The sequence below is a fragment of the Aulonocara stuartgranti genome, assembly GCF_965226115.1.
Source record: "Aulonocara stuartgranti genome assembly, chromosome: 16".
Classification (NCBI taxonomy): domain Eukaryota; kingdom Metazoa; phylum Chordata; class Actinopteri; order Cichliformes; family Cichlidae; genus Aulonocara; species Aulonocara stuartgranti.
The window spans coordinates 14,320,450-14,343,192 of NC_138952.1; the positions used below are offsets into that span (position 1 = coordinate 14,320,450).

At 39.6% G+C, this 22,743-nt stretch overlaps 1 protein-coding gene and 1 long non-coding RNA gene across 4 annotated transcripts; one reads left to right on the forward strand and one right to left on the reverse strand.

Annotated features, from left to right (window-relative positions):
• Positions 1 to 607: 607 nt before the first annotated feature.
• LOC309690803 (collagen alpha-2(VI) chain-like) lies at positions 608 to 18,291 on the reverse strand. 3 transcript variants are annotated; one of them, XM_082508164.1, is made up of 28 exons: positions 18,184 to 18,291; positions 15,965 to 16,133; positions 14,328 to 14,938; positions 14,225 to 14,245; positions 13,766 to 13,831; positions 13,616 to 13,669; positions 13,486 to 13,530; positions 13,332 to 13,358; positions 13,210 to 13,236; positions 13,056 to 13,100; positions 12,914 to 12,967; positions 12,679 to 12,741; positions 8,426 to 8,488; positions 8,281 to 8,334; positions 8,147 to 8,182; positions 8,000 to 8,062; positions 7,537 to 7,599; positions 7,190 to 7,252; positions 6,957 to 7,019; positions 6,826 to 6,876; positions 6,641 to 6,739; positions 4,029 to 4,091; positions 3,850 to 3,885; positions 3,709 to 3,754; positions 3,472 to 3,624; positions 2,541 to 2,996; positions 2,424 to 2,462; positions 608 to 2,341 (listed from the first exon to the last, which is right to left on the reverse strand). In XM_082508164.1, the coding sequence occupies exons 2-28, from the start codon at positions 16,125 to 16,127 to the stop codon at positions 1,740 to 1,742; spliced, it is 3,126 nt and encodes a 1,041-aa protein (XP_082364290.1). In that variant the 5' UTR covers positions 16,128 to 16,133; positions 18,184 to 18,291; the 3' UTR covers positions 608 to 1,739. The 3 variants fall into 3 exon arrangements, with proteins under 3 accessions (XP_082364290.1, XP_082364291.1, XP_082364289.1); XM_082508165.1 differs by lacking the exon at positions 18,184 to 18,291 and adding an exon at positions 17,864 to 18,177 and having other exon boundaries at positions 14,328 to 14,935; XM_082508163.1 differs by lacking the exon at positions 18,184 to 18,291 and adding an exon at positions 17,864 to 18,177.
• Positions 18,292 to 18,951: 660 nt separating this feature from the next.
• LOC309690213 lies at positions 18,952 to 22,522 on the forward strand. The gene is made up of 3 exons (XR_014271667.1): positions 18,952 to 19,066; positions 20,975 to 21,130; positions 21,547 to 22,522. It is a non-coding gene; the product is annotated as an uncharacterized lncRNA (long non-coding RNA).
• Positions 22,523 to 22,743: the final 221 nt, after the last annotated feature.

Below are 22,743 nucleotides of genomic sequence, written 5' to 3' on the forward strand. Positions count from 1 at the left end.
CTTGTGTTTTGTGTTGAGGCATTAAAAGGGTAAGGGGCAAAGCCCCACTCCTGAAAAACAACCCTGACACTTTGTGTTATGCTTGGAAACCTTCTTCATGAAGCTCTCTGTAGACTGTTGTTGGGCTAATCTGAAGGTTACATGAAGTCTTTAGCAATTGACTCTGCAGGAAGTTTGTGACCTCTGCATGCTATGACCCTCAGCAGCTGTTAATCCTGCTCTGTGACTTTATGTAGCCTACCACTTCATGGCTGGGTCCCTGTCATCACTTTGCTATAATACGACTAACAGTTGACTATGAAATATTTAGTAGCGAGGAAATTTCATAACTGGATTTGTTGCACAGGTGACATCCTATCACGGTACCACACTGAAATTCACTGATGTCCTGAGAGTTTTCTTTCATAAAAGTTTGCAGAAACAGTCTGCATATGGAGGTGCTTGATATTATACACCTGTGGCCATGGAAGTGATTGAAACACCTGAATGCAATGATTTGGATGGGTGAGTGAATACTTTTGGTAATATAGTGTATATTAAAAAAAATCTAGTCCCACTTAAATTGAGTTACACAAGGCAAAGTGTAATTTATGGTCCTGTAAATGTGTCCACCCACCCCAGACACACTCCGGTGCAGGCCTCCCAACATTCTGACTGCACGTGTCTAGAAGCAGATGATGCAAGCGTGTGCCGAATGTTGATTCATTGACAAGAGGGCCAGAATAGAGCAGGGACTGCTAGCGGAAGAATACAACATGAAAAGCACAGACATTGGACACTTTTCATTGTTTTTAAACACTAATTTTCACTTCAGCTCTTTGTATGTTATAAAGTTGCTCTTCTCCACGGCTGTCTGATGTACCAACAGCAGCACAAGCTAGAGTGACCCACAGACTGCTGTACCACATATTTTGCACACTGCCTCCATCTGGCAACAGGCAGACAGGCCATCCTTGGATTGCTACCGGACAGTGAACGCACCACCGTTGCGGGACCATAAATTCTGCTTGAGCTGCAGCTGCCAATGAATTACTTTAACCACTGACAGAACAAGGAAGCACCTAGAGACCCTCAGTTGTATGGCACATGGCTTCACTTTTCAAACATAGTGGGTGCCTGTGTTTCTTTTATATACTGTCTATGGGTTAAAGAAGAAATCTAGTTTATTTCAACCTTGTGTATTCCCCAATCAGTTTGGCCATTGCAGCTCTACAAGCTTCAAGAGGAAACAAGCGCGAGCTCCTGAGGTTATCCAGACAATGTAGTCTTTTAACTTTTGCTTTTGATTCTGACCTAAGCTTAGAATTTAGCTGCCTGGAGTGGACCTGTTGCTAATTGCATCTGCATCCAAAAATGAAAGTGTTGGGATGATTTTCTACAAATTGCTAAAACAAAATCCTGTCAAAGTTTTGTTTTAATTTAAATTTTAGTACACATGTGAGGTGTTAAACAAAGTGGAGGATGAAGTTGGCTCTTGGCTCTGCATGGTCTCAAAGATGGAGAATATCCTCAGAGATATCTGAGATATCCTCAGAGGGTAAAATCAAGGACTGCACTATGACCCAGTATAAAGCTGCAGAGAGCACAGTCTTGTTTCACTGTAGGATGCTTTCCTCAATAGAGCCACAACAGCCACATTAATGTAAAATACTATCAGGTTGAAATAAATTTTAATTATCCTTGAAAATGCTGGATTAACAGCTGTAGCACCAGTATTGGCTCACAGGAGCATTCTCTCTCTAACACACCCACTGGATGAAACGATCAAACATACCGGACCTTAAAAAATCTGAGAATTTTTCTGCTTTAAAGATGGCGTGCTGGTCCCCCATAGCCAGCTTTGTCAGGACTTCTTGATCAACATCACTTCCTGTGGCAATCACCGTGGAGACCACCTCGTAACGACGCATGGCACTGATCGCTTCGTCCAGGTTGTCGCTGTTAGTGACACCATCTGTAATGAAAACGAATGAAATCTCTGCATTGGGCCTCGTTTGCCGGGCGCTTCCTCTAACCAGGATGTTGTTGATGGCATGTATGATGCCGGGCGCCACGCTTGAAGAAGAATCTAGATACTGTAAAGCTGTTAAACTGTTAACAATCTGGACAGGGTCATGTGTTAGAGAGAAAGCCACCCGATTCTCTGACTCCTTGCCAAACTCCATCAGTGCCAGACGGGCTCGCTCTCGATCGGTCCTGGTCCTGGCCAGTACCAGCCTGTCTGCAACCTTCTGAACAAATTCACGAACAAGGAGGAAGTTTCTCTCCCCGAGACGCTCTGAACCATCCAATAGAAATACCAAATCCACAGGCCTCGCAACACAAGGTGCTGAGTCAAGTTCTGAAACGAAACAAAAAAGAGCAATCACTTCCTGAAGTGCGTTTCATCATAAACCAATCATATAACTATGAATAAAACCCACCACTTGTACAGGGGAGATCAGGGCACTTAATGACTGGATCTGGTGAGAAATCATAGGTTAGACAAACACACAAGGACTAGTACTGTCAGGCTGCTGAGATTATTGGTACAGGCTTACCAGGACAGAGGACAGTTTCCATCTTTTCTAAGAATTCATCAGCCACCAAATCGCTGTAGCGCCTCATCTCAGTAGCCCGATCCTTCTTGTTGCATGCGATTGACACCAGAGTCTCGCTGTCGTGTCTGGTGTCAAACATGTCCCCTATCCCGATGGCATTCACCACCACAGCGGGGTCGTTGCAGAGGTATGTGAGCTGATTGTCGTCGTCTCGGGGGTCAAAGCGGCCGTCTGTGACCACGACGACGGACACTTTGGATCGGGCTCTCTTGCTGTCCCTGATGAGGTTATCATAGGCGTACTTCAGAGCAGAGGGGGTGAAGGTGCCCCCAGCAATCCACCTCAGATTCTTCACTGCAGTTTTGAATGCAGTCATGGAGTTTATGTTTGGGTCATCGAGACGAATGCTCTCAAAGGTCCCGTTGTGACTGTATTGTACAACTCCAACTCTTGTGCCTAGGAGATACACACATCTTTAATCAGTCTAAAAGTCAAACTTTTACATTTATTATTTCTGTAAATCTTTTTGGAAAAGCATCACAGATAAATCTGTTAGGGGTTACTCGGTAACACCGATGCATTTACAGCAGCACGGCGGTTGCAGGCTTTACTCCAATCATAATTTATAATGTCAGCAAGTGACAAGTGGCTCTGTAGTCTTAACAAGTAAAACATCCCTGGATGAATCACAGTTGTAATATTATTCATTTTCTCTTGTTGGGTATTTAGCAACTTGCTCAAAAAACAACAACAAACTGTTGTTTTGGTGTTGTGTTCTCAGCATGAATATTAATCAACCATTTTTATGTAGCACGATTTGAAATACTTTAGTCTGTAGTTGTTTCTGCAGAGTCACAGTGTTACTGAAGATTGGTGTGTATTTTAATTTCTTTTGGGTAAATCTGTAGAACGATTGCTTGCTTGACGTTACCTGTTGTTGATGTAGGTTCGGGCGCCATAGATCCCAGCCTGTTGATGGTGTTGATAACAAAGTTCTTCTCCAGGGTAAAGTTTGTCAGCCCGACACTCTCTGAGCTATCAATTACAAACACGATGTCCATAGCTCCACAGTGCTTCTCGCAGTCTGAGAGACAAACAACAAGAAGACCATCAGCGCGTTTAAACACCACATTTATGAAGCTGTGTTTGAGTGCTTATACTTTCTTACCGCAGCAACCACACGTCTCTCTGATGTAGCTCATGACATCACATTCCTGCAGTGACATGTGTGCAGATTAAAGTAATACACTGAAGTGAGTAAAGGAATTCTTGCATTAAAATACATCAGTCTTTTTAAAATTTTACTCACAGTGAGCCCAGGATCGCCTGCTGGTCCTGGATCCCCCTACACACACACACACACACACACACACACACACACACACACACACACACACACACACACACACACACACACCACAGAACAATGCACCTGGATCTCAAACTTGCATGCATGGTCAGCTCATTATCTGTGTGGCTGTAGCTTACATCAGGTCCACGTTCTCCTCTAGGCCCTCTTTCTCCTGGCGGCCCCGACTGGCCTGGTTCACCCTAGATACAAACATTTTTACAGTCAATGAAACCTAAATGACTCACAAAACACTGAAAGCTGTGCAAAAACACTGTTGTTAAGGCACAGTACACCCATGCAGCTGGTGTCATGTGATCCTGTGGGACTGCTGTGGTCTGATCATTTGTAATGTGTTTGAACAGGAAACAGCACCTGGTAAAATATCCAGCAGCATAAATGGCATTGTTCTTTGGCCTAATTCATACATATTTTTTATTTACCTTGCCATATTTTACAACTGTCACTGTGAGGCAAAGACAAAGTGATATGCTCACACTCCAGAGACTAAATTCAACCTCATTTATTTGTTTTTTAACACTTAACCTCAAATGACTTGCAGCCGTGCACTGCAGATATTTTCAGTTTCGTCAGCTACGTTTTTGCCTCCATTACAACACAACAGAGGTGGATAATGCTTAGTTTAAGGTGGAAAAAAATCCCCAGCAACATCTATTTCCAGAAACACCGAGCTTTCTATTCTGATTGGTTAAGGTAGAATAATAACGGTCCATGCAAACAGAATTCAGAATGAACTATTGGTTTCGGGGAGGTGGAATGAAACTTTTCATTAAAAAAATTAAAAAGAAGGAAAAAATGACCAAATAAATGTTTTCACCTGATTACTTTCTGCCCGTGTTATTTCTGTGCATCGTTTTAATATAATGCAATTTGCGAAAACATACTCGTGGTAATTGGGTCATTTTGTGTGATTGTAGAGAGCAAAAACAGCTTGAGCTGATTTGGATTTGTTGAAAATCAGGTCAAGGTCACACTAAATGTGAAAATCTATAAACCTTGCCCTTCTGGGGTTGTTGGACACTCTAAGTGCTCTTGTCTCTTTTAGTTTTAATAAGGAATTGCTCTATATTGGCTTTCTGTTTATCATATTCCCAGATGCTTTTCATTTTCTTTGTTTTTGTATCTTCAGTACCTCATTCACTTATTGGTGAGCAGAGATGGGCAGTAACACGTTAATCTGATTACTTTTTTCAAGTAACGAGTAAAGTAAGGGATTACTATTGCAAAACGGTAATTAGATTACCGTTACTTTCCCGTAGGAACGCTGCGTTACTGCGTTACTAAAACCGTGATTTGTTTGCGAGAATGTCTCATGACAGTGATGTAAGCAAGTGCGACGTTCATGACAACAGCTGTGTGCAGATCAACAATGGATCATATATCGAGTGCGGGAGAGAGTATGAGCGTGCATGCAGCGTTTAAAGCGTGGAAGTACTGACCTTAGTTTGAGTTTGATTCCATAAAAAGTGACAAAAACATTAGTGTTCGTTGTGCGTGGGGAGAAAACTTCTTTTTACAACGAAAAAAAAAACCCCTAAACAAGCACCGAGTGCACTATGACGTAATGGGAAATTCACAGAGAAACTCGTGGATTCTTCAACTGATCGGTGCAGCACACCTGCACCAGGGTAAACCTCCGCCTACCCCACTCCTGCTTTACAGGTGAAAATAGAGCAACAGGACCGCTAGTCTTTGATGTTATTTATTTTCTGCTGTGTTTTACTTGCATCTGTTTGAAAGAGTGAGTGTAAACACAAAAAAACATTTTATTTTATGTGCTGGAATGTGCAGAAAATAGGTTTAAATGTTAAACTAATTTCTTCAAGTCAGAGAATGGTGCATATAATTTAATTTTTGCTTGATGCATAAAGTTAAAAGATTAAAACTGATAAAACAAGTTTAAAAAAAAGAGACTTTTCCATTTGATTACATTTTGTATGATGGATTATGCAGAAAAAGTAGAATTGGGCTGAAAGATCTATCGCTTTATCACCTATTCAGGTTGTAAATCGTGTTTTTAAAAAGTAACTAAGTAAGTAATTAATTACTTTTGAAAATAAGTAATCAGTAAAGTAACGGGATTACTTTTTTTGGGAAGTAATCAGTAATTAGTTACTGATTACTTTTTTCAAGCAACTTGACCAACACTGTTGGTGAGTTTAAATTTATTAGTTCCCTTTGTGATCCTCCTCTGTTCCCCGAGTCTTTCCTCTGTGGTTGTTTCCAGCTTGTGTTGCATATGAGTCTGCATGTTTAGCTGCTTCCTGTCTTAATTTGGTTGTCTTGTGTGTTTTGTGCTCTGTATCTAGTTTAAATTCCCTGCCTCGCTATCCCTGATTTGTTCCGATTGTGTCTTCCAACTGTTTTCTAAGTCTACTCTTGCCCCTTTGTCGTGCTGTCACACAGTGCTGTGTGCTTCGCTGCTCTGTGTTGGCTGTCATAACCATCTGTAGGTTCACATTCTCCAAGAGGTGAGAAGACAATTTTTGGGATGTGTGGACCAACTTTCAGGTATTTTTTGCAGCAGAACAGCATGGACAACAGGAAATTTAAAGTTTGCACATGAATTTAATCAAGGATCTCGTTGGCTTGTTTGCTGACTTAAAGCCTCTGTGGACAACAGTGTAGGCAGCGGATAAGGCCAAGTCTCTCTGTCCTGTCCTGTTTATGAGTGCAAACATCTATAAAAGTAAAACTGTACATCATCAGTGGTTTAACAATCGCATCTTACAGGCGCTCCTGGTTGCCCTTTATTTCCAGATTCTCCTTTGGCGCCACAGTCACCTCTGCTCCCTCTGGGTCCTCTCCTACCTGGTGCACCCCTGTCTCCCTTTAAATATCAGAGTTGCTTTAGCCTCAAGAAGAAACATCTTGAGACATGCAGGTCATTTTATGAGGTAAAAAGAAAGCTGTTACAGGCGGTCCCCTTGATCCAGGATAGCTGAAACCTTGCCTTCCTCTGTCACCCTTTAGAAGAAAAACAACGTGGATGAGAGTAAATTATTTACTGATAATCATGAACAGAAATGCTCAGACTTTCTTTTTACCTTTGGTCCAAGTGGCCCAATGTCTCCCCTTGGTCCTGAATCTCCAGGATCTCCCGTCGTGCCCTGCAGCCACAGAAGATAAAATTCAAATAAAAAAAGAATCTACTTGAAAAAGCAGAAAATGATGATTAGATTAGATTAGATGAAACTTTATTAATCCCTCGGGTGGCTTCCTCCGGGAAATTCAGTAACAATGATGATGACAATGATGATAAAGTTATAAAGGAACAAACATTTCGTCCAGGGGCGCCTAGTTCTCCTGGCTGACCCCTCGGTCCCGGTAGTCCCAGGTCCCCCTGTCAGAGAGAGAAAATAACAGACAGCCCTTTTTACTGGACTCGACCTTGACTCCAGCCCACACAGGCACATGCAGGATGAGTTTCACTGATGTGGATTTGGCAGTTTCAAGCTAATCATTTCAAATTACTGTATAGTTTCTGATATTTTCATCTGGAAAATAAGTGTTTTTATGATGAAGGCATGGCTCCAGTGTTGAATGTCTAATGAAGGCATGCCAGGTTCTTGGGAAGCCTCTGAGTCATTGCTCATCAAAAATCCACCCACAGCGTGATCTCCTCACCTTAGCGCCCTTGAGTCCATTTTCCCCAGGCCGACCTCTGCTTCCCTCCGGGCCTCGTTCTCCCTCACAAAATAAATGAATGTGTCAGAATTCATACCAAACCATTAATTACTTCCCAATATATACAAGACACAACAGTAACAGGGAGGTAATACTTCTGGCTCAGGGAAATGTCTGAGGAATTTTTCTGAGATGACCGACTGAAAGACAGAACTGTGTTATAGTAGTTGGGATTTCACTATTTCAGTTCCTCAGAATTAAAAACCACAAGCACACTTCAGACTTTCTTCCTCAAAGTTCTTTCTTAATTCATCTTTCTTAAAAGGTCAAAGGAAGCCAGTGTTTCACAGTATTTCAAACCAGCAGCTAAAATGGTGCAATTTTGCTTAAAAATAAGCGGAAAATGAAATGCCATTCATACAATAAGACAATTCATTAAAAAAAAACAATGACAAAAGCTTACCTTTTTCCCTTTTGGCCCAGTGTTTCCTTGTGATCCCTTTATTCCCGGGTTTCCTCTCCTCCCCTATGAATATTTATTTAGTAAATTTCTTTTAACTATTTTCCAAATGGGGATTTTTTTTTCCAAGTAAAAACACGAGTCAAATACCTCTTCGCCTTTTGCCCCAGGTGAACCCTTTCTCCCCTGCAAGTGTCAACAGTTTAATTTGAGAGTTGGTTTTGTAACATCAGTTTAGTGCACATGTAAAAAAATCATAAAATAAAATAAATTCAGGGCTGTACCGGACTCCCTCTTTGTCCAGGCTGTCCTGGATTTCCTTGGTTTCCTCTTTCACCCTAAAAAGCAGACATTCAGTTTTAAAGTAAAGAAAAATCTTTGTTGTGCGCTCAGTATTTTTTCCACTTGTTTTTTTAATTTGAAGGTTACCTTCAGACCTGGATTACCCTTAGGGCCTGGGGGGCCTGGCTTTCCAGGAAGGCCTGTGTCACCCTAAACAAATGCAAAAACAATCAAAAAGAAAAGCCACAAAAAATACATAACTGGACATAATGTAACATTATTAATAACTGAGCTTCAGTGAACTCTAAAAAAATGGTAAATGGCCTGTATTTGTATAGCGCTTTACTAGTCCCTAAGGAAGTGTCTTGCCCAAGGACACGACGACCGAGACTGTCGGAGGCGGGGCTCGAACCGGCAACCTTCCGATTACAAGACGAACTGCCAACTCTTGAGCCACGATAATAAAATAAGTTTATAAGGAAAAAAATGGTCATGTCTGATTGTCTAGTCATTGATTCTGTAGTTGAGTGAGCATGGGCAAAGATACAGTCCCAATCAAAAATCTAAGACTTTAAAAATGCCAAAATATCATATTTTGCATGGTTGGATCTTAACAAGGTTCCAAGTGGAGTTTCAACATGTAACAAAAAGAAATGGGAGCGAGACAGAACATTTTTTGAGCATGCAATTTATTGAAAACAACGCTTAAACTGTTTTACAGCTGATCAAAAATGTATAACTACATGCCATTCAAAGGCCAAATCTGTGCAAAAATGTGGATTCATTGTCATTTTCTGTCAGGTAGTCACACTGTCATGACGTTCTGATGGCAAAAAAAATGTTCCCTTTTTGAATGTGGTCGGGATGTTGAACTGCCAGGGGTGCACATAAGTGGTCCGCAGGTGCGCATGCGTGGTCAAAATAAAAGACACGCACCAGATAAGAAGTTGCAACGCGCATTTGCGTACATAAGATTTTCTGGAAGAGGACAGACATTTGTTTAGAACTCTTAAAGATGTCGAAGAAGCAAGCTCCTTTAAGCAATTACTTTGGTGTTCCTACACCTCCAAACAAATGTCAGAAGGAGTCAGAACCGCAAAAGAAGCACGTATTCTTGGAAAAGTGGTTGCAGGAAATGAGCTGGCTTCAAACAGCTCACTTATGTGCACCCCTGGAACTGCATAAGCAGGATCTCTTGCAGCACGCCATCGCTGCTGAGGTGGGGCGCAGTAAGACTGTCATTTGGAATTTCTTAAATGACTCCTAGCGTTATGGAACAAAAAAGTCAAAAAGTGGAAGACCCAAAGAAATTTCACCAGCACTGAGCTGGAGGATCCAATTGCCTGCCTGTAAAGACACTGGACAGTCCTTGAACCAAATTAAGGCCGTTACTGGTCCTGACTGGAGCCCCATAAACATCAGAATGTAACCTTGATGGTTCTGACGGTTTCCAAACTTACTGGCATGACAAGCAGATCCAACCTGAGATGTTTTCTACGCGCCACAGTGGAGGGGGCGCATTAATGGTCTGGGGTGCTTTTTCCTTCAGTGGAACAATGGAGCTTCAGGAGGTGCAGGGGTGTCAAACGGTTGCTGGCTATGTCCAGATGTTGCAGAGAGCAACATTGTCTGTGTGGTAACAGCTGGGTTTTCCAACAGGACAACGTTAGGGTACACAGTGCCTGCAGGTTACAGTGGTTTTTTGTTTGTTTGTTTGTTTGTTTGTTTTTTTGAGGTGTGGTCCTAAACTGATCAGGCAGTTTAAACATTGTTTTCAATAAATTGTATGCTCAAATTTTTTTCCGGCTCATCCCCATTTCTTTTTGTTGCATGCTGAAGCTCTACTTGGAACCTTGTTAAGATCCAACCATGCAAATTATGATTTCTTTCTTTTTTAGGTCATTTTTCAAGTGGTCTTAAACTTTTGATCGAGACTGGATGTCTGCACACAGCCCAAATATTTAGTCTGAGCTGTGCTTTGGCTACATTCATGACGCATAATTACGGAAATCATCAGTACCAACATTTACATCTGCATGAGCTGTACATGTTGAATGTACTGACAGAATAAACACAAATATGTCAAGAAAAAAAATGTCGAAAAAATGTCTGCCGAGCTGCTGCAGCCGTCAGCTATGTCAGATGATTTAATTATGAAAAAAAGAGCATTTCCTCTTTGTATTTATGTGCTGTCATTTCACTGCATAACATATGTTATGTTTGCATGGCTGGAAAAGGGAGGGGGTTCCTGTTTATGAATACAGCACGATGAAGGTGCTAACATGTCAGCACACTGTTTGGTGGCACATGTTAGGCCACATGTTAACTGCTATTCAGACTAATGTTCAGCTTCTCTGTGATATGCATGTCCAGATTAGGAGTTCTGGAATTTGTGACATTTGTTTTAATATTCATGCCGATGCCCAATTTAGAATCACCCATTAACCAAACACGCATGTCTCTGGACTGTTCTTGTTGTGAGGTGAAAGCGCTAACCACTACACCACGTGCCACGCAATACAGACAAGTATTTTTAAGATCAATTTAAAAAAAGACAAAAACCTAATTATAGCTTTTTAAAAAAATCCTTTAAGAAGACAAACTGAAAGATTTGGATTTTTGCTTCCGTTGTGACAGGCATATTTTAAAATGCACCCACAAATCAATGCACATCTCAGTGTCACAGAAGTGCCTTAACTAATGAGAGCTGTTAAACTCTAATTCACTGGCTGAAGCTGCTCTCACGTTCCCTCATTCGTCTTGAACACGACAGTGTTTTTGGTGGAGGGCTTTTCTGTTTATACTTCAATTAACGGTCAGACAGCCCACATAAGCCTAATCTATCAATTTTGAGGCAAACGTGTTGCCACAGAAAGGCAATACATAATATCATAATCTAAAGCTCTTATTAGCACAACAGCAAGAGGCTGCACTACCAAGCAAATTCAACATACCATGGATATCTTTCAGTCATTAATCTGGCTAAGCAGTCACACAAAGTCCTTATCAACAGGATAAGTTCAGTCAGGTTTTTCCAATCTAGCTGTGGGCATGTTCCCATGAAAGTGGTGGTGTTGATAGGTCTGCTAGGAGCAGAGGAGTACTTTTTCAAAGGAAGACAAAATCTAATAATAAAAGATATGAAAAGGTTAAACACGCAAAACAGGCAAAAAGAAATGCAGCTGCTGCTGGGCAAAATTTTGCAGTATGAGCGTAACAGGAAACAGGGGCACATCTACAGAGCAGCAGTGGGTGTGTGTGTGTATGGGGGGCAACAAATTTAATATGACATGATAAAGGAGACTCTCTCTTTCCTTCACAAAACCTTTGTCAACCTCAAGGTAAAGCAGTTATTAAAAGGAGTTTGGGGTTTATATTATCTATCTGACTACAGTCCAGACCTGCAGAAGATAAAGGAGACGTGTGGCGATTTAGAGATCTCCAAACAGCTGGTCTTTAAATATTTTTCTCTGACCTTTCTTGGTGCTTGTACCTTTTGGCAATCAGAGCACATTTTGACTGTTTAATAAACAGTCAAAATGTTATGAATCACGGTATCTGTGAATCATCTATGAATGTGTTGCTTTAGCACCAGCACCACATAGGCAGAAAAGTGGTCTTGAAGTAAATATTGACCCTCACACAGACCAAAAGAAAATACATATTAAACCTTGCCCAACTAAAAATAATAGTAGTTGGTTCACTTGACAGAACTTACTGTTTTAACCCGACAGGCCAGCCTGTGCAGGCATTTGGTGTTTAATCCTAGAAGATCACATCGTTCAGCTGTTCTGACACCTGTTAAAGCTAAAGAAATATTAGAAATGGTTCTTTAAGGCTCTGCTGTGCCACCTTTAAGAAGCACACTGAAAATTTCACGCTGTTTTCTAGTGACAGTACTTTCCTTTCATATATCTGGTGGCATGGTGGTTAGCACTTTTGGCGCATAGCAAGAAGGTCCTGAGTTCAATTCAATTCAGCTAAGTTCAATTGTGATCTGCTAAGATTAAACACCAAATGCCTGCACAAGCTGGCATGTCAGGTTAAAACAGTAAGTTCTGTTAAGTGAACCAACTACTAGTATTTTAGATAGACAAGGTTTAATATGTATTTTTGTTTGGTCTTTGTGAGGGTCAATCTTTACTACAAGACCACTTTTCTGAAAAGGTTGGGCTTGTTATTATCAGGTGAATGTGATAACCACTACAGTACGGAAATGACTTCACTAGAATCCATCTAATTACTGTGAATACTTCACTCTAGACTCAAGTGCTGAAATTACCAACTGACCACATACCAAAATGCAATCGTGTGAATATATTTTTTTGTTCACTCTAAATAACACTCTGTCTCTTTCAGTATGAACCGAAATGATTAGATTATTGTGATTTAATTCAAACCTTTTCTCCTTTGTCACCTAATAGTCCAGTTTCACCAGCATCTCCTGGGTAGCCATCTGGTCCCTATTAGAGACAAATAAAAAGTGTCTCAATGGTTCATTTAACCAGAAATGCTAACAATACTAGAAAAAGTCAATGTTAAAGAGAATCAGTGAAATACATGCAGCTGTATGGCTGATATAAGTTGTTAAAATGAAACAAAGACATACAAATAAATATTAAATGCTCGACTTACCTTGTCACCTGGATCACCTTTACAACCGGGAGCTCCAATTCGTCCAATTTTCCCCTGAAGATTTCAAAGGAGCATTCATATAATATCAGTATATTTATAATCAGATTACCATTACAGTAAAAATCTCACCGTAAACACTCACCTTTTGCCCATCAGTTCCATTCTTGCCAGTCGAACCGGCAACACCCTTTAGCGAAGAGATAAAATGAACTTCAGTGCATAAACGCTCTTAATTTTGGATGTTGCGGTGCACGAAGATGAAGCATTAAACTGTTTTTTTTTTTTTTTTTTTTTACCTTTGCTCCAGTTAATCCAATTTCCCCCTGTTGAGATAAAACAGACCCATTAGTCACCCAAAACACTTCCTTCAGTTTAATAAATGAACAGAAATGAGAAATATAAGGATTTTAACTCTTACCTTGTCACCCTTTAAACCAGCCTCTCCCTACGGAAAAGCACAAAAGGACACATTAATGAGATTAAAAATACATCGTGTAATTTTAATTAAATCAGTTAAATAATAAAATTAATTTTAATGAAATAAAATCATCAACGAGTTGGGCTCAGCAAACCTTTGGACCAGGTCGTCCAATTGGACCTTCAATGCCAGGATCACCCTGAAATGTAACAAATATATAACTCAGTAAATAACAATGCACTTTTAAAAATATATTTAGGTTTCTAGACGTAAATTCTAGGTACCTGTCTTCCTCTTTCACCCTTTGGCCCTAGAGGGCCTCTGTCTCCTTTTGTGCCCTATAAAGATCCAGAGACATACGCATTTCAAAAGATGAATCATTGGCACGAGCAATAATAAAAATTATTGACTTTAATTCAGTTTTTAAGTCTCACTTTTGGACCTGAGGGACCTCTTAGTCCAGGGCGCCCAGGACTCTCGAAACATCTTGGTTTGTAACACTGTGAGATGGAAGAGAAAAACAAAACAATATTAAAAGACTGAAGCCTTTTAAATACCAGAATTGTTTAAAGGAAGCTATTCTGCTAATTTCCAACTTCATTGTTTCAGTCTTGGACTTATAGCAACTTTGCATGAGTGACTGAAACAAGCCTTTTTAGCTCCTTCCCCCTTCCCTTTGTGGCAGTTTTATTCTGATTGGTTGTCTTTGGTAAAGAGAGTATTTGAAAGGCAAGTGGGCGGGGGGAACATATCCTCTCTTTGACTTCACAAACAGCCAACAGTACAAAAAATGTGTGAAACTGACAGGGTTGGATCCTGAGCTTGTGGCTAATAGGGATTACTTGCACATACACTCATTATGTGGAACTTAACATAATGAGTAACCTTCTTACCTGTAAATATGCTTGGTATTTCTGCAAAAAAAAAGAGAAAAAAGACAGCAGTCAGTGAGAGTCACCTGACACAACATTTTAAGGCTAAAAGATGTCAGCTCACCATTGCTTTTACGATACGATCAATGGTTTTAGTGCTTAGTCTTGGTTTCCCATCAACGATTTCCACCGCTATGTAGTCGTCACGGAACAGCTCATACGGAGAGTTCGCTATCTCCCTCATTCCAAATTCATCGATCTCCTTGGACGCTGCTACTGAGAAAATCTGGATCCCTTGATCCCGGGCCTTTTCCGCCATCACCTTGATCCCTGAACATGGATTTCCTGTCACGTAGCCATCAGTGATGACCACAGCGAAGAGAACCGCCTTCGTCTCTGTGTAATGTTGGGTCATCTGGTGAGTCATGTTTTTGAGGGCACAGTCGATGTAAGTGCCTTTGCCCAGGTATCGGATCGAAGCGAGATTCCTGATGAAGTTCTCTCTGGTTGTGAGCTGGCTGAAGACCATCTGCTTCTGGGAGAAGTGCAGCCCACCTATGGACCAAGTGATCTGGATATGGCCCCTGTACTCCTCATCAGCCAGCCTCTCGGCAAAGATCTTTGTGAATTCTCTGATACTCTCCACCAGGCTGCCAGGTGGGGGCTCCTGCAATGCGATGGTTTCTGAGGTGTCAATAGTGAAGTACACCCTGATGGGACAGTCGATTATACCTGCTGGAGGAGAAGACAGCTGTTACTTTTAATTAGAAAAATAATGAAATTGTTTTTAGATGCTGAAATGCATCACTTTCACCCTAATTATTTAATACTTGAAACATCATAATAAAAAGCAGCAAATTAATCTGTGTAGTTTGTGTCCTGGGCTGGTTGATTTTGCCAGGTTACATAGATAGAATGAAAATGATGAAAAATGTGAGGACTATAAGACATTTATGTGTTGTGCTGCAGAGATCTAACTACTACATGCTAAATAGATAGCACAGGCCTCTCAGATTCAAATTTTGCTGACCGGACGTCGTGTTTTTCTTTTTTAAGTCTATAAATGTAAATCGTGGTCACTGTGCAAAAATGACTGAAGCTATTTTTTGAAAAGGGACATGAGGGGAAATAACTGGTCAATCATCTGGCTTAGTTTTTGTTTGTTTGTGTTTTTTAGCTGAGCACAGCAAACCAAGATTGTTTAAGATTGTGCAGTCTTGCAGAGGAAAACACATGTTCGCTAAAACGTGTAGAAATTAAAGAGCACATAGGAGCTGGAGCCTTTGCTTCAGGTTATAGAACCATCTTAATATAACCACCTTATTAGAACCACCTTAAGTAGCAATAGCTTGAAGTAATGATTTTTGGTATGATTTTATCAGTCTCTCACATCATCGTCGACAAAATTTGGCCGCTTATCTTTACAGCATTGCCTTTACTGAGGTTTGCAGGCATTTCCTTCTGCACAGCTTGTTTCTACCAGAGCATTTCAATCAGATTAAGGTCTAGACATTAACTGTACCATTGCAACAGCTCCATTCTTTGGTTTTCTCAGCCATTCTGTTGCAAATTTACTGCTGTGCTTCCTTTAGCTGAGCTTTAGCTGCATGCTGTCACACAGGTATCCTCACATTTGACTCTAGATTACTTTGGTATACAGAGGATCCAAATACTTTCACAGCTGAATCAATTAAAGTCAAAAAACAAAAACAAAAAAATTACCATTATTTTAACCCAGAAAGAAATTAAGGGAACCTTCACCTTCACAGCCTTCAGGTCTTGGTGTGGGTTCAGGCAAGAGTGGAGGTACCGTTGGCTCTGGACTGTCACCTCGCCCCGGTATTGGTCTGGGTCCTCGAGGTGTAAGTTGAAGGTTTACAGTTTGGACCAGCAATACAAAGACAAACCCTGAAAGCATTGTCATTTTTTTCTGAAAAGAAAAGAAAAGAAACAAAAAAGAAAAACCCAAACAAGACAAGCAGGGATGAATAAAACTGTTCTTCAGAGATTATTTTTGACTGTAAAGCTGTAACTTAATGCAGGAAATAGCTGTCAAACATGTGAGTGTTCACAGAAGGCGTCTACACAGCGCTTAGGAATGTTTAATGTTGTTTTAAGTCATGTCAGTGAACAACCGCACTGTGTGGAAACAGAAGACAGAAGAATGTTTGAAACTGCATGTTTCATCCCACCTGTTTAATTAAACTGAAATCAGAAGGAGCAGGAAATATTCTGTGGAACTACCATCCCACGAGAGTTACTGTTTGATAAGAGCTGACAAGACGGTGGTGTGTTATTGCTGGTGATAATTTACAATTTTTTTTCTGGAAGTGGAAAATTCCAACAGCATAAACCAACATCAGAAATGACAAATGAATAAAACTCAGCTTAAAACTGCTGGTTAGTGCAACTTCAGTCTGCAGGAGGGGCTTCCAGACTATTTCATGTCAGGAATTTCAAATACAAAAAAACAACAAGATAAAAATCCAACCTGTGGGCGGGGGTGCTGATGTTGATGTTGCACAGAGATGGAATGTAACTTATTTGGTTTAATGCTTCCGCTCTATCACGTCCCAGAGGGCATACTGAACAGTTTTATTCTATTAAAATCATACTGTATTTACATGCTACTTCACATAGCTTGCAAGTACTGAGTTAGGCCCTCTTTTACCTTCAGGACTGACTTAATTCTTCACGGCATGGATTCAACAGGGTGGTAAAAACAATCCACACAAGATTTTGCTCCATATTTAACTGATAGCATCACATCCAAATGCTGCAGCAGGAATAAACTCATCAGACCAGGCAATGTTTTTTACGATCTTCTATCATCCAATTTTGTGCAGGAAAATTCCAGTCAACAGTTTTTTAAACACTCAGATCCTGTCAACAACAACCATGCCATGCTCAAAGTCAACTCTCTTCTCTGTTACCACACTGCACTTGCACTGAAAGCTGCCCAATGCATTCTGAATGCTCCACTTACTTTATTAACATTTCAATGTCAACGTGATCAAAAAAATAAAACAAATAAAAAGTAAATCAGAAACGTGACTCTCTGGTAGAGCAGTCCTGTTTAATTTTATTAGATTATACATTATACAGATTATACCTAACAAAGTGTCCTGTGCCGATGCTTAATTGTATTGTTAAATCCTTTATTTAAACACATTGTGTGCCTCAAACGTAGCTTGAGGCACACAATGGCAGAAAAACCACACACAGGCACACAAAAATAAAAATCTATCCACTTTATACACATTTAGAAGTTAAGAAAAAAACATGTGAAGACTGATTTCAGACACAGGCCCAATTATAACCTTTAAAACGTAATTTCATGTTTTATGCAGTTTCTTTTCTTTTCTTTTCAAAATAAACATGCAATATAATATATATAAGCATTTAATGAAAATTAATTAATGTTGTCATGTTAAGTGGAGTACTACAGAGATGGAACACCTTTTTCTTTTCTGAAAGAAGTCAAAAAAAAGTTTTTGTTTTACACCACAGAGAATCTAAATATATTCTAAAATTCACATTAACTGTAGGGAAAAAAAGAGGTAACCAGAAGATTAATTTATACGGTCTATCAGTCGGTATAGCGTGCAGTACAACCCTTTAAATCTCCGGTAAATTTAAAATAAAATGTAGGCTGCTTACCGAGAAGACGGAAAAGAGAAAGTAAACTCCAAGCTGCGATTAGAGACCTACAAGATATTCAAGCAATTTGTACAGATGGTAAACCTGACACACCCGTCTCAGCGGGACTGTTCCCAATAAGAAAACATTAGAGGGGGGATGGAGGGGCAGCTCTGGGTCGTTTGCGAACGAGCGCTAGAGACGCAGGCGTCACTGGAGAAAGAGAGATGTTCAGATGATTGTTTGCTGGCAGCTGGAGATCAGCAAGGTCTCCAGGACAGGTCTGGAGACTTAAGAGGTTTCGAATAAATAGAAAAGGCTGAAATAAGCCATTTATCCACCTGATCAGACGGATTCAATGTAAGAGTCACAGCAGATTCTCTCTAATGGCAGCTTTACAAACACATCAGCTCCCAGTGCTACATATCCTTACATGGAGACAGCTGCTCACACTCACCCCCTCTGTTTATGTTTCAAGGCTATACAGCGTGAGAGATGTCATGCTGGAATTTAAGTGCAGAAGCTTTATTCTTTTTTACCATACTTTCACTTTATCCAGTTATTAGATCAGACTGTTGAAAGGAAAATCAAATGATGAGTGTTTTCTGCCTCCAGCCTGTCAAAGATGAGGATTGACTGCTTTTCTTACTTTAAAATCAAAGAGACCCTGAATTAAGACAAAGAAAGATGCTGACAATGTGAAAACCGAGCATGCAGCTTACTTTAATTAGCACGTTTTTGTTGTTTGTTTGTTTTTAAAGAAATGTTCCTATTTCCATTTTCTGGGTACATTTTCATGAGGTCTAATTAAAAAAAATGTATATATTTAATATATGGAGGCGTGTTTGCATCCACATATACCTGGTCTTTACCTGTAGTTCAGTGAGAAAGCCAGCATCCACCGGTCCTACTTTGGCAAAACGTCCTACCGTAAGTACACTGAAAAAAATGCAATAGGGTGGTTGTTGAATTTGCATAGAATTACTTCATATATCCAGCATGACTAATTTAAATTTCACATCTAAACATATTTTTGTCTTTTAATTTTCACATATTCTTTAAGAATATTGATTCTTTTAGAACTAATCATGTTGAAAAGAAACAAGTTAGTCGTGTTTTATCCTCAAGCTCCGCCCCCTGGAAAGGAAAAATCGGCTGCGCTGTCCGCCATTTTTGTCTCTCGCTTTGGAAAATCTACTACCATCTGGAGTTTTACACTTGAAGGTAAATAAGATTTTAAAGCTAACACACCAGTGAGAAAGAGTGTAGACCCTTTATATATGTGGACTTTTACTGGGGTGTTGTCATTTTACAGGTATGTGGGCTGTTTATCGAAAACCATGAGAGGCCAATGTTAGGCTCCAGTTAGCTAATGGTAACCGAAATTATGCGATAAGCAAATTAGTAATTAACATATATAATGTGAGTTAATATTGTTTCTATATTCTTTCAGTCTAAATTAACAGACTATTACAAACTTGCATCGGTGTCTGTAGTAAGTGGTGGTACCTGCAGTGTCTTAACCATTAAACAAGCTAATGTAGGGCCGGGATATGACTAGTTTGTTGAAACATGTCTGCTGCCAATGTGACTGCTCACACACGGTAACATTACCAGCACATAGCCACAGCCGCTATAAACATGCTGAAAGGTCAATCTAGCTTCTGTAGTCAGCAGCTGGAAGACTCAACACAGACCCAAGATTCAGTGTAACGGTTATCTAAATGTTGTGTGTCCTGTTTGTAAGCCCAGAAAAAGAAATTAAATAAAATGACGACCTTGAGCTTCAAGCTAATGTAAGCGTAATGCTATAGCATAAAGCGACTAATGCAATGATGAGGTTGTTAAATTAGTAAAAATACAGTAAATATATCCAACATGAATCATTTATATTTTTGGTCTAAACATAATTAAGTCTCACGCCTTTCACTTGTTTTAGAAGGATGTTCAGTCTTTTAAAACCAGTCATATCAAAATAACAGAAAATAGTTATGTTTTCTGTTGAAACTCCACCCCCCAGGGTGTGTTCTACGAGGGAAAATTCACTGTGGCGGTCCGCCATTTTTTGTCTTCGCTTCGTTTACGTTTGGTGCTGAGCTTTACTTTGTCAAGGTAAACTGAAAACTACATGTTTGAGAGGAAACGAAGAGAACATCCATTAGATGGGGAAGTTTTTCTCATGAATTGAGAAAGTCATTCCTTAAGTTAACTAACGATAATGCTAGCTTAAGCTGCGGGACAATATTATGTGCATTAGCTTTTTTTCAGTGTGTGCCCAGTCACATCCGCTTGTTTTTTCTCAGTGAATACAGACTAACAAACTCGTGTCCATTTAGTTAACTGGTTGTACCTAAAATGTTTTAGTTAAACAGTTAAATAAGCTAGTTTGCCATGGGGTGGGCTCTGTGTGTGTTGGGGGGGGGGGGGGGGGGTGTCTTCACTAAAGTCGGTTTATTTAGGGCATGACACCTATGCAGTACTCATTAGGAGAGGAAGTGCATGACGTGGGGCTTTATTTCATGTTCTGGGACAGTGAATGTAATCTACTGATAACATGTTAAAGACACACAAAAACCCAACAAATTATTTTAACTGATTTATAGAGAGACTGAGAGGAGGGCTTAAAGAGATAAAAATAATGACAATATAAATATGTTAAATTTATTTTTTCTGTATCGATATATGGTGCTTATCCCTGCTGAAGGGCAGATTGGTGTTGCTTCAGAACAATTGTCTAGCGCTGTTATGTAGAGGTGTTACAGTTAAGGTTTTAATAACATTGTTTTATTTACTAGTGAAGATTTGCATATGTTATCTCACATTCTGTAAGGTAAATTTTCTGGAAAGGTCAAATTAACTAATTTAACTAAGTATTAATGAAAGACCTTGATGTGTATATGACAATAATAGATGTAGTTTCTGGGTCATTTGGCAGAACTGCAAAATGGCCAGAAGGAGGCAACTGCTGTGGTTGCAAACAGGCTTTGGGTGGTTTGGAAGTAAGGGCAACTATGGAACTGCTCAGCAACATGGGACCCATAGCTAATAAATAGTAATATAACTTTGTGTGGATGTAACCTTGTGAGATTTGAGATTTTGACAGCATTTTTATGTGACAACTTGTCTTTTTAGATAAATGCAGAGTTTAAGCGCATTACCACCATGCCACTGCAGTCCAGATTACTCTCGCAGATAGATGTGCTATCTGACAAACTAATAAAGGTCTTCAAAAGGCGAGGAGGACAAATAGGAAGAGGACTTCAGAACATTCTGGAGCCCACGGCCCAGGTAAGAAAAAAATTCATTTGTGTATACACTTTAGGGAAAATAATAATTTTAACAAAATGCTGCTTGTCACTCTATGCCAGGAGTATGTTGAAAATCACCTGGGATTTTCACAATTTACCATGGGTGCGTTTTTTTTCTTTTTCTTTTACCTGCATTTTTCTATGTGTGGAGTTGATAGTTGAACACCTCTCTGTGCTCTGACAGTATTCTGCTTCTTTGCATGGAGATTTCACTTCATTACCTTTTTAAGCATTCTGAGGACTCAAGTCACATGCTGTAATGAATCCATTTTTGTTCACCTAATGTGTTAATGTTAACATTTTTTGGAATAGTGACACAGATTAAAATAAGATTTGGTATAATGTTCTTTGACCAGTGTTCTGTTTAATTAAATTTTGGAATTCTGCATTTTCTAGGCCACAGATGAAGCCATTATCCAACGATCTAATAAGGAAACAACCATGGGAATTTACATCATAAAGTCAAGAGATGCCAATGGCAGCCCTGAGGACATCGGGATAGTCCTTGAAGGCCAGAGAGTCTGGCAGGATTTGGATAACTATACCCTAGCAGCTGCAATGCTGTTTGGACTAATGTACACTTTGAACCTCACCTACCCACTGGAAAAGTATACCTTCGAGGTATTATAGAAACTGGTTATGGAGCTCAAAAGGAACAGCCTTTCAAAGAAGGCCCAGGTTTTCAGGACCAGACTGTACGATTGAACAGTTTTCCAGTTATGATGTGGGAACAACATGTTTACCTCTTCGAATATATACCATCCTTTCTTTTAAGCCAGCACTGGTAAAGTTGCAGGACATAGTGAAACTTATTTTTCTGGCACTTTTCAACTTGGGGCCTTTATTACTGCAGTTTTCACTTTTCAAGCCATGACTCTTTTAAAAAAAAATTCAAACTTTGAATGTCCATTTTTCTCAATGGAAATGGTGCCTTGCACCAATTTCACCAGTTTGCAATTTTTTTCCCAAGGTGCACCACTACAAACAGATTGCATCGTGTAGTATTAGTGATTGTGATGTTTAGTGATAGAAGCAAGCCAATACTAATCAGTTTAGGTCTCTTGGTTGTGTGCCTGTGGGTTATAATGTTATTTTAAGTCTCTTCTTTGTGTCATTTTAATAATTACACCCCTGTTGCCATATTACCTTATGGCTCTTACATTTAAAAAACTATTTTTTACATAAGCGCGATGTCATAAGGCCCCACAATGTTGAATTCAGGTTACAGCAGATAACTTTGAGGAATGTTGTGGAATGTTTTTCAAGAGATGCATTGTACAAATATGACTCATGTATATTTTGGAAGCCTGAATTGAAAGTCCATTGTTACAACTGTGTAGTATTTTCAAAAATACAGGTCATTGTTCAAAAATGTTTTGCTTATTTCTTTGATTGAGAGAAAGTGTACAGTACATACAATAGGATCAGCCTTAATTTAGTTTTATTTATTGAACACTCAATTATATATTATATTATATATTATATATTAGAAATTTGTTATAAAATAAAATAAGCTTACCATAAAATAATCTTGTCAATATAACACATAGTAGTCCAATACAATTAACACAAAGTTCATGTCTGATAAACAAG

Excerpts from the sequence above, each read along its gene's own strand:
- LOC309690803 (XM_082508164.1), bottom strand. The coding sequence starts at position 16,127 with ATGACAATGCTTTCAGGGTTTGTCTTTGTATTGCTGGTCCAAACTGTA. Across the intron at positions 13,832-14,224 it reads AATACCAAGCATATTTACAG|TGTTACAAACCAAGATGTTT; the intron begins GTAAGAAGGTTA and ends TCCATCTCACAG. Across the intron at positions 7,020-7,189 it reads TAGGCGCCCCTGGACGAAAT|GGCACGACGGGAGATCCTGG; the intron begins GTTTGTTCCTTT and ends CTGTGGCTGCAG.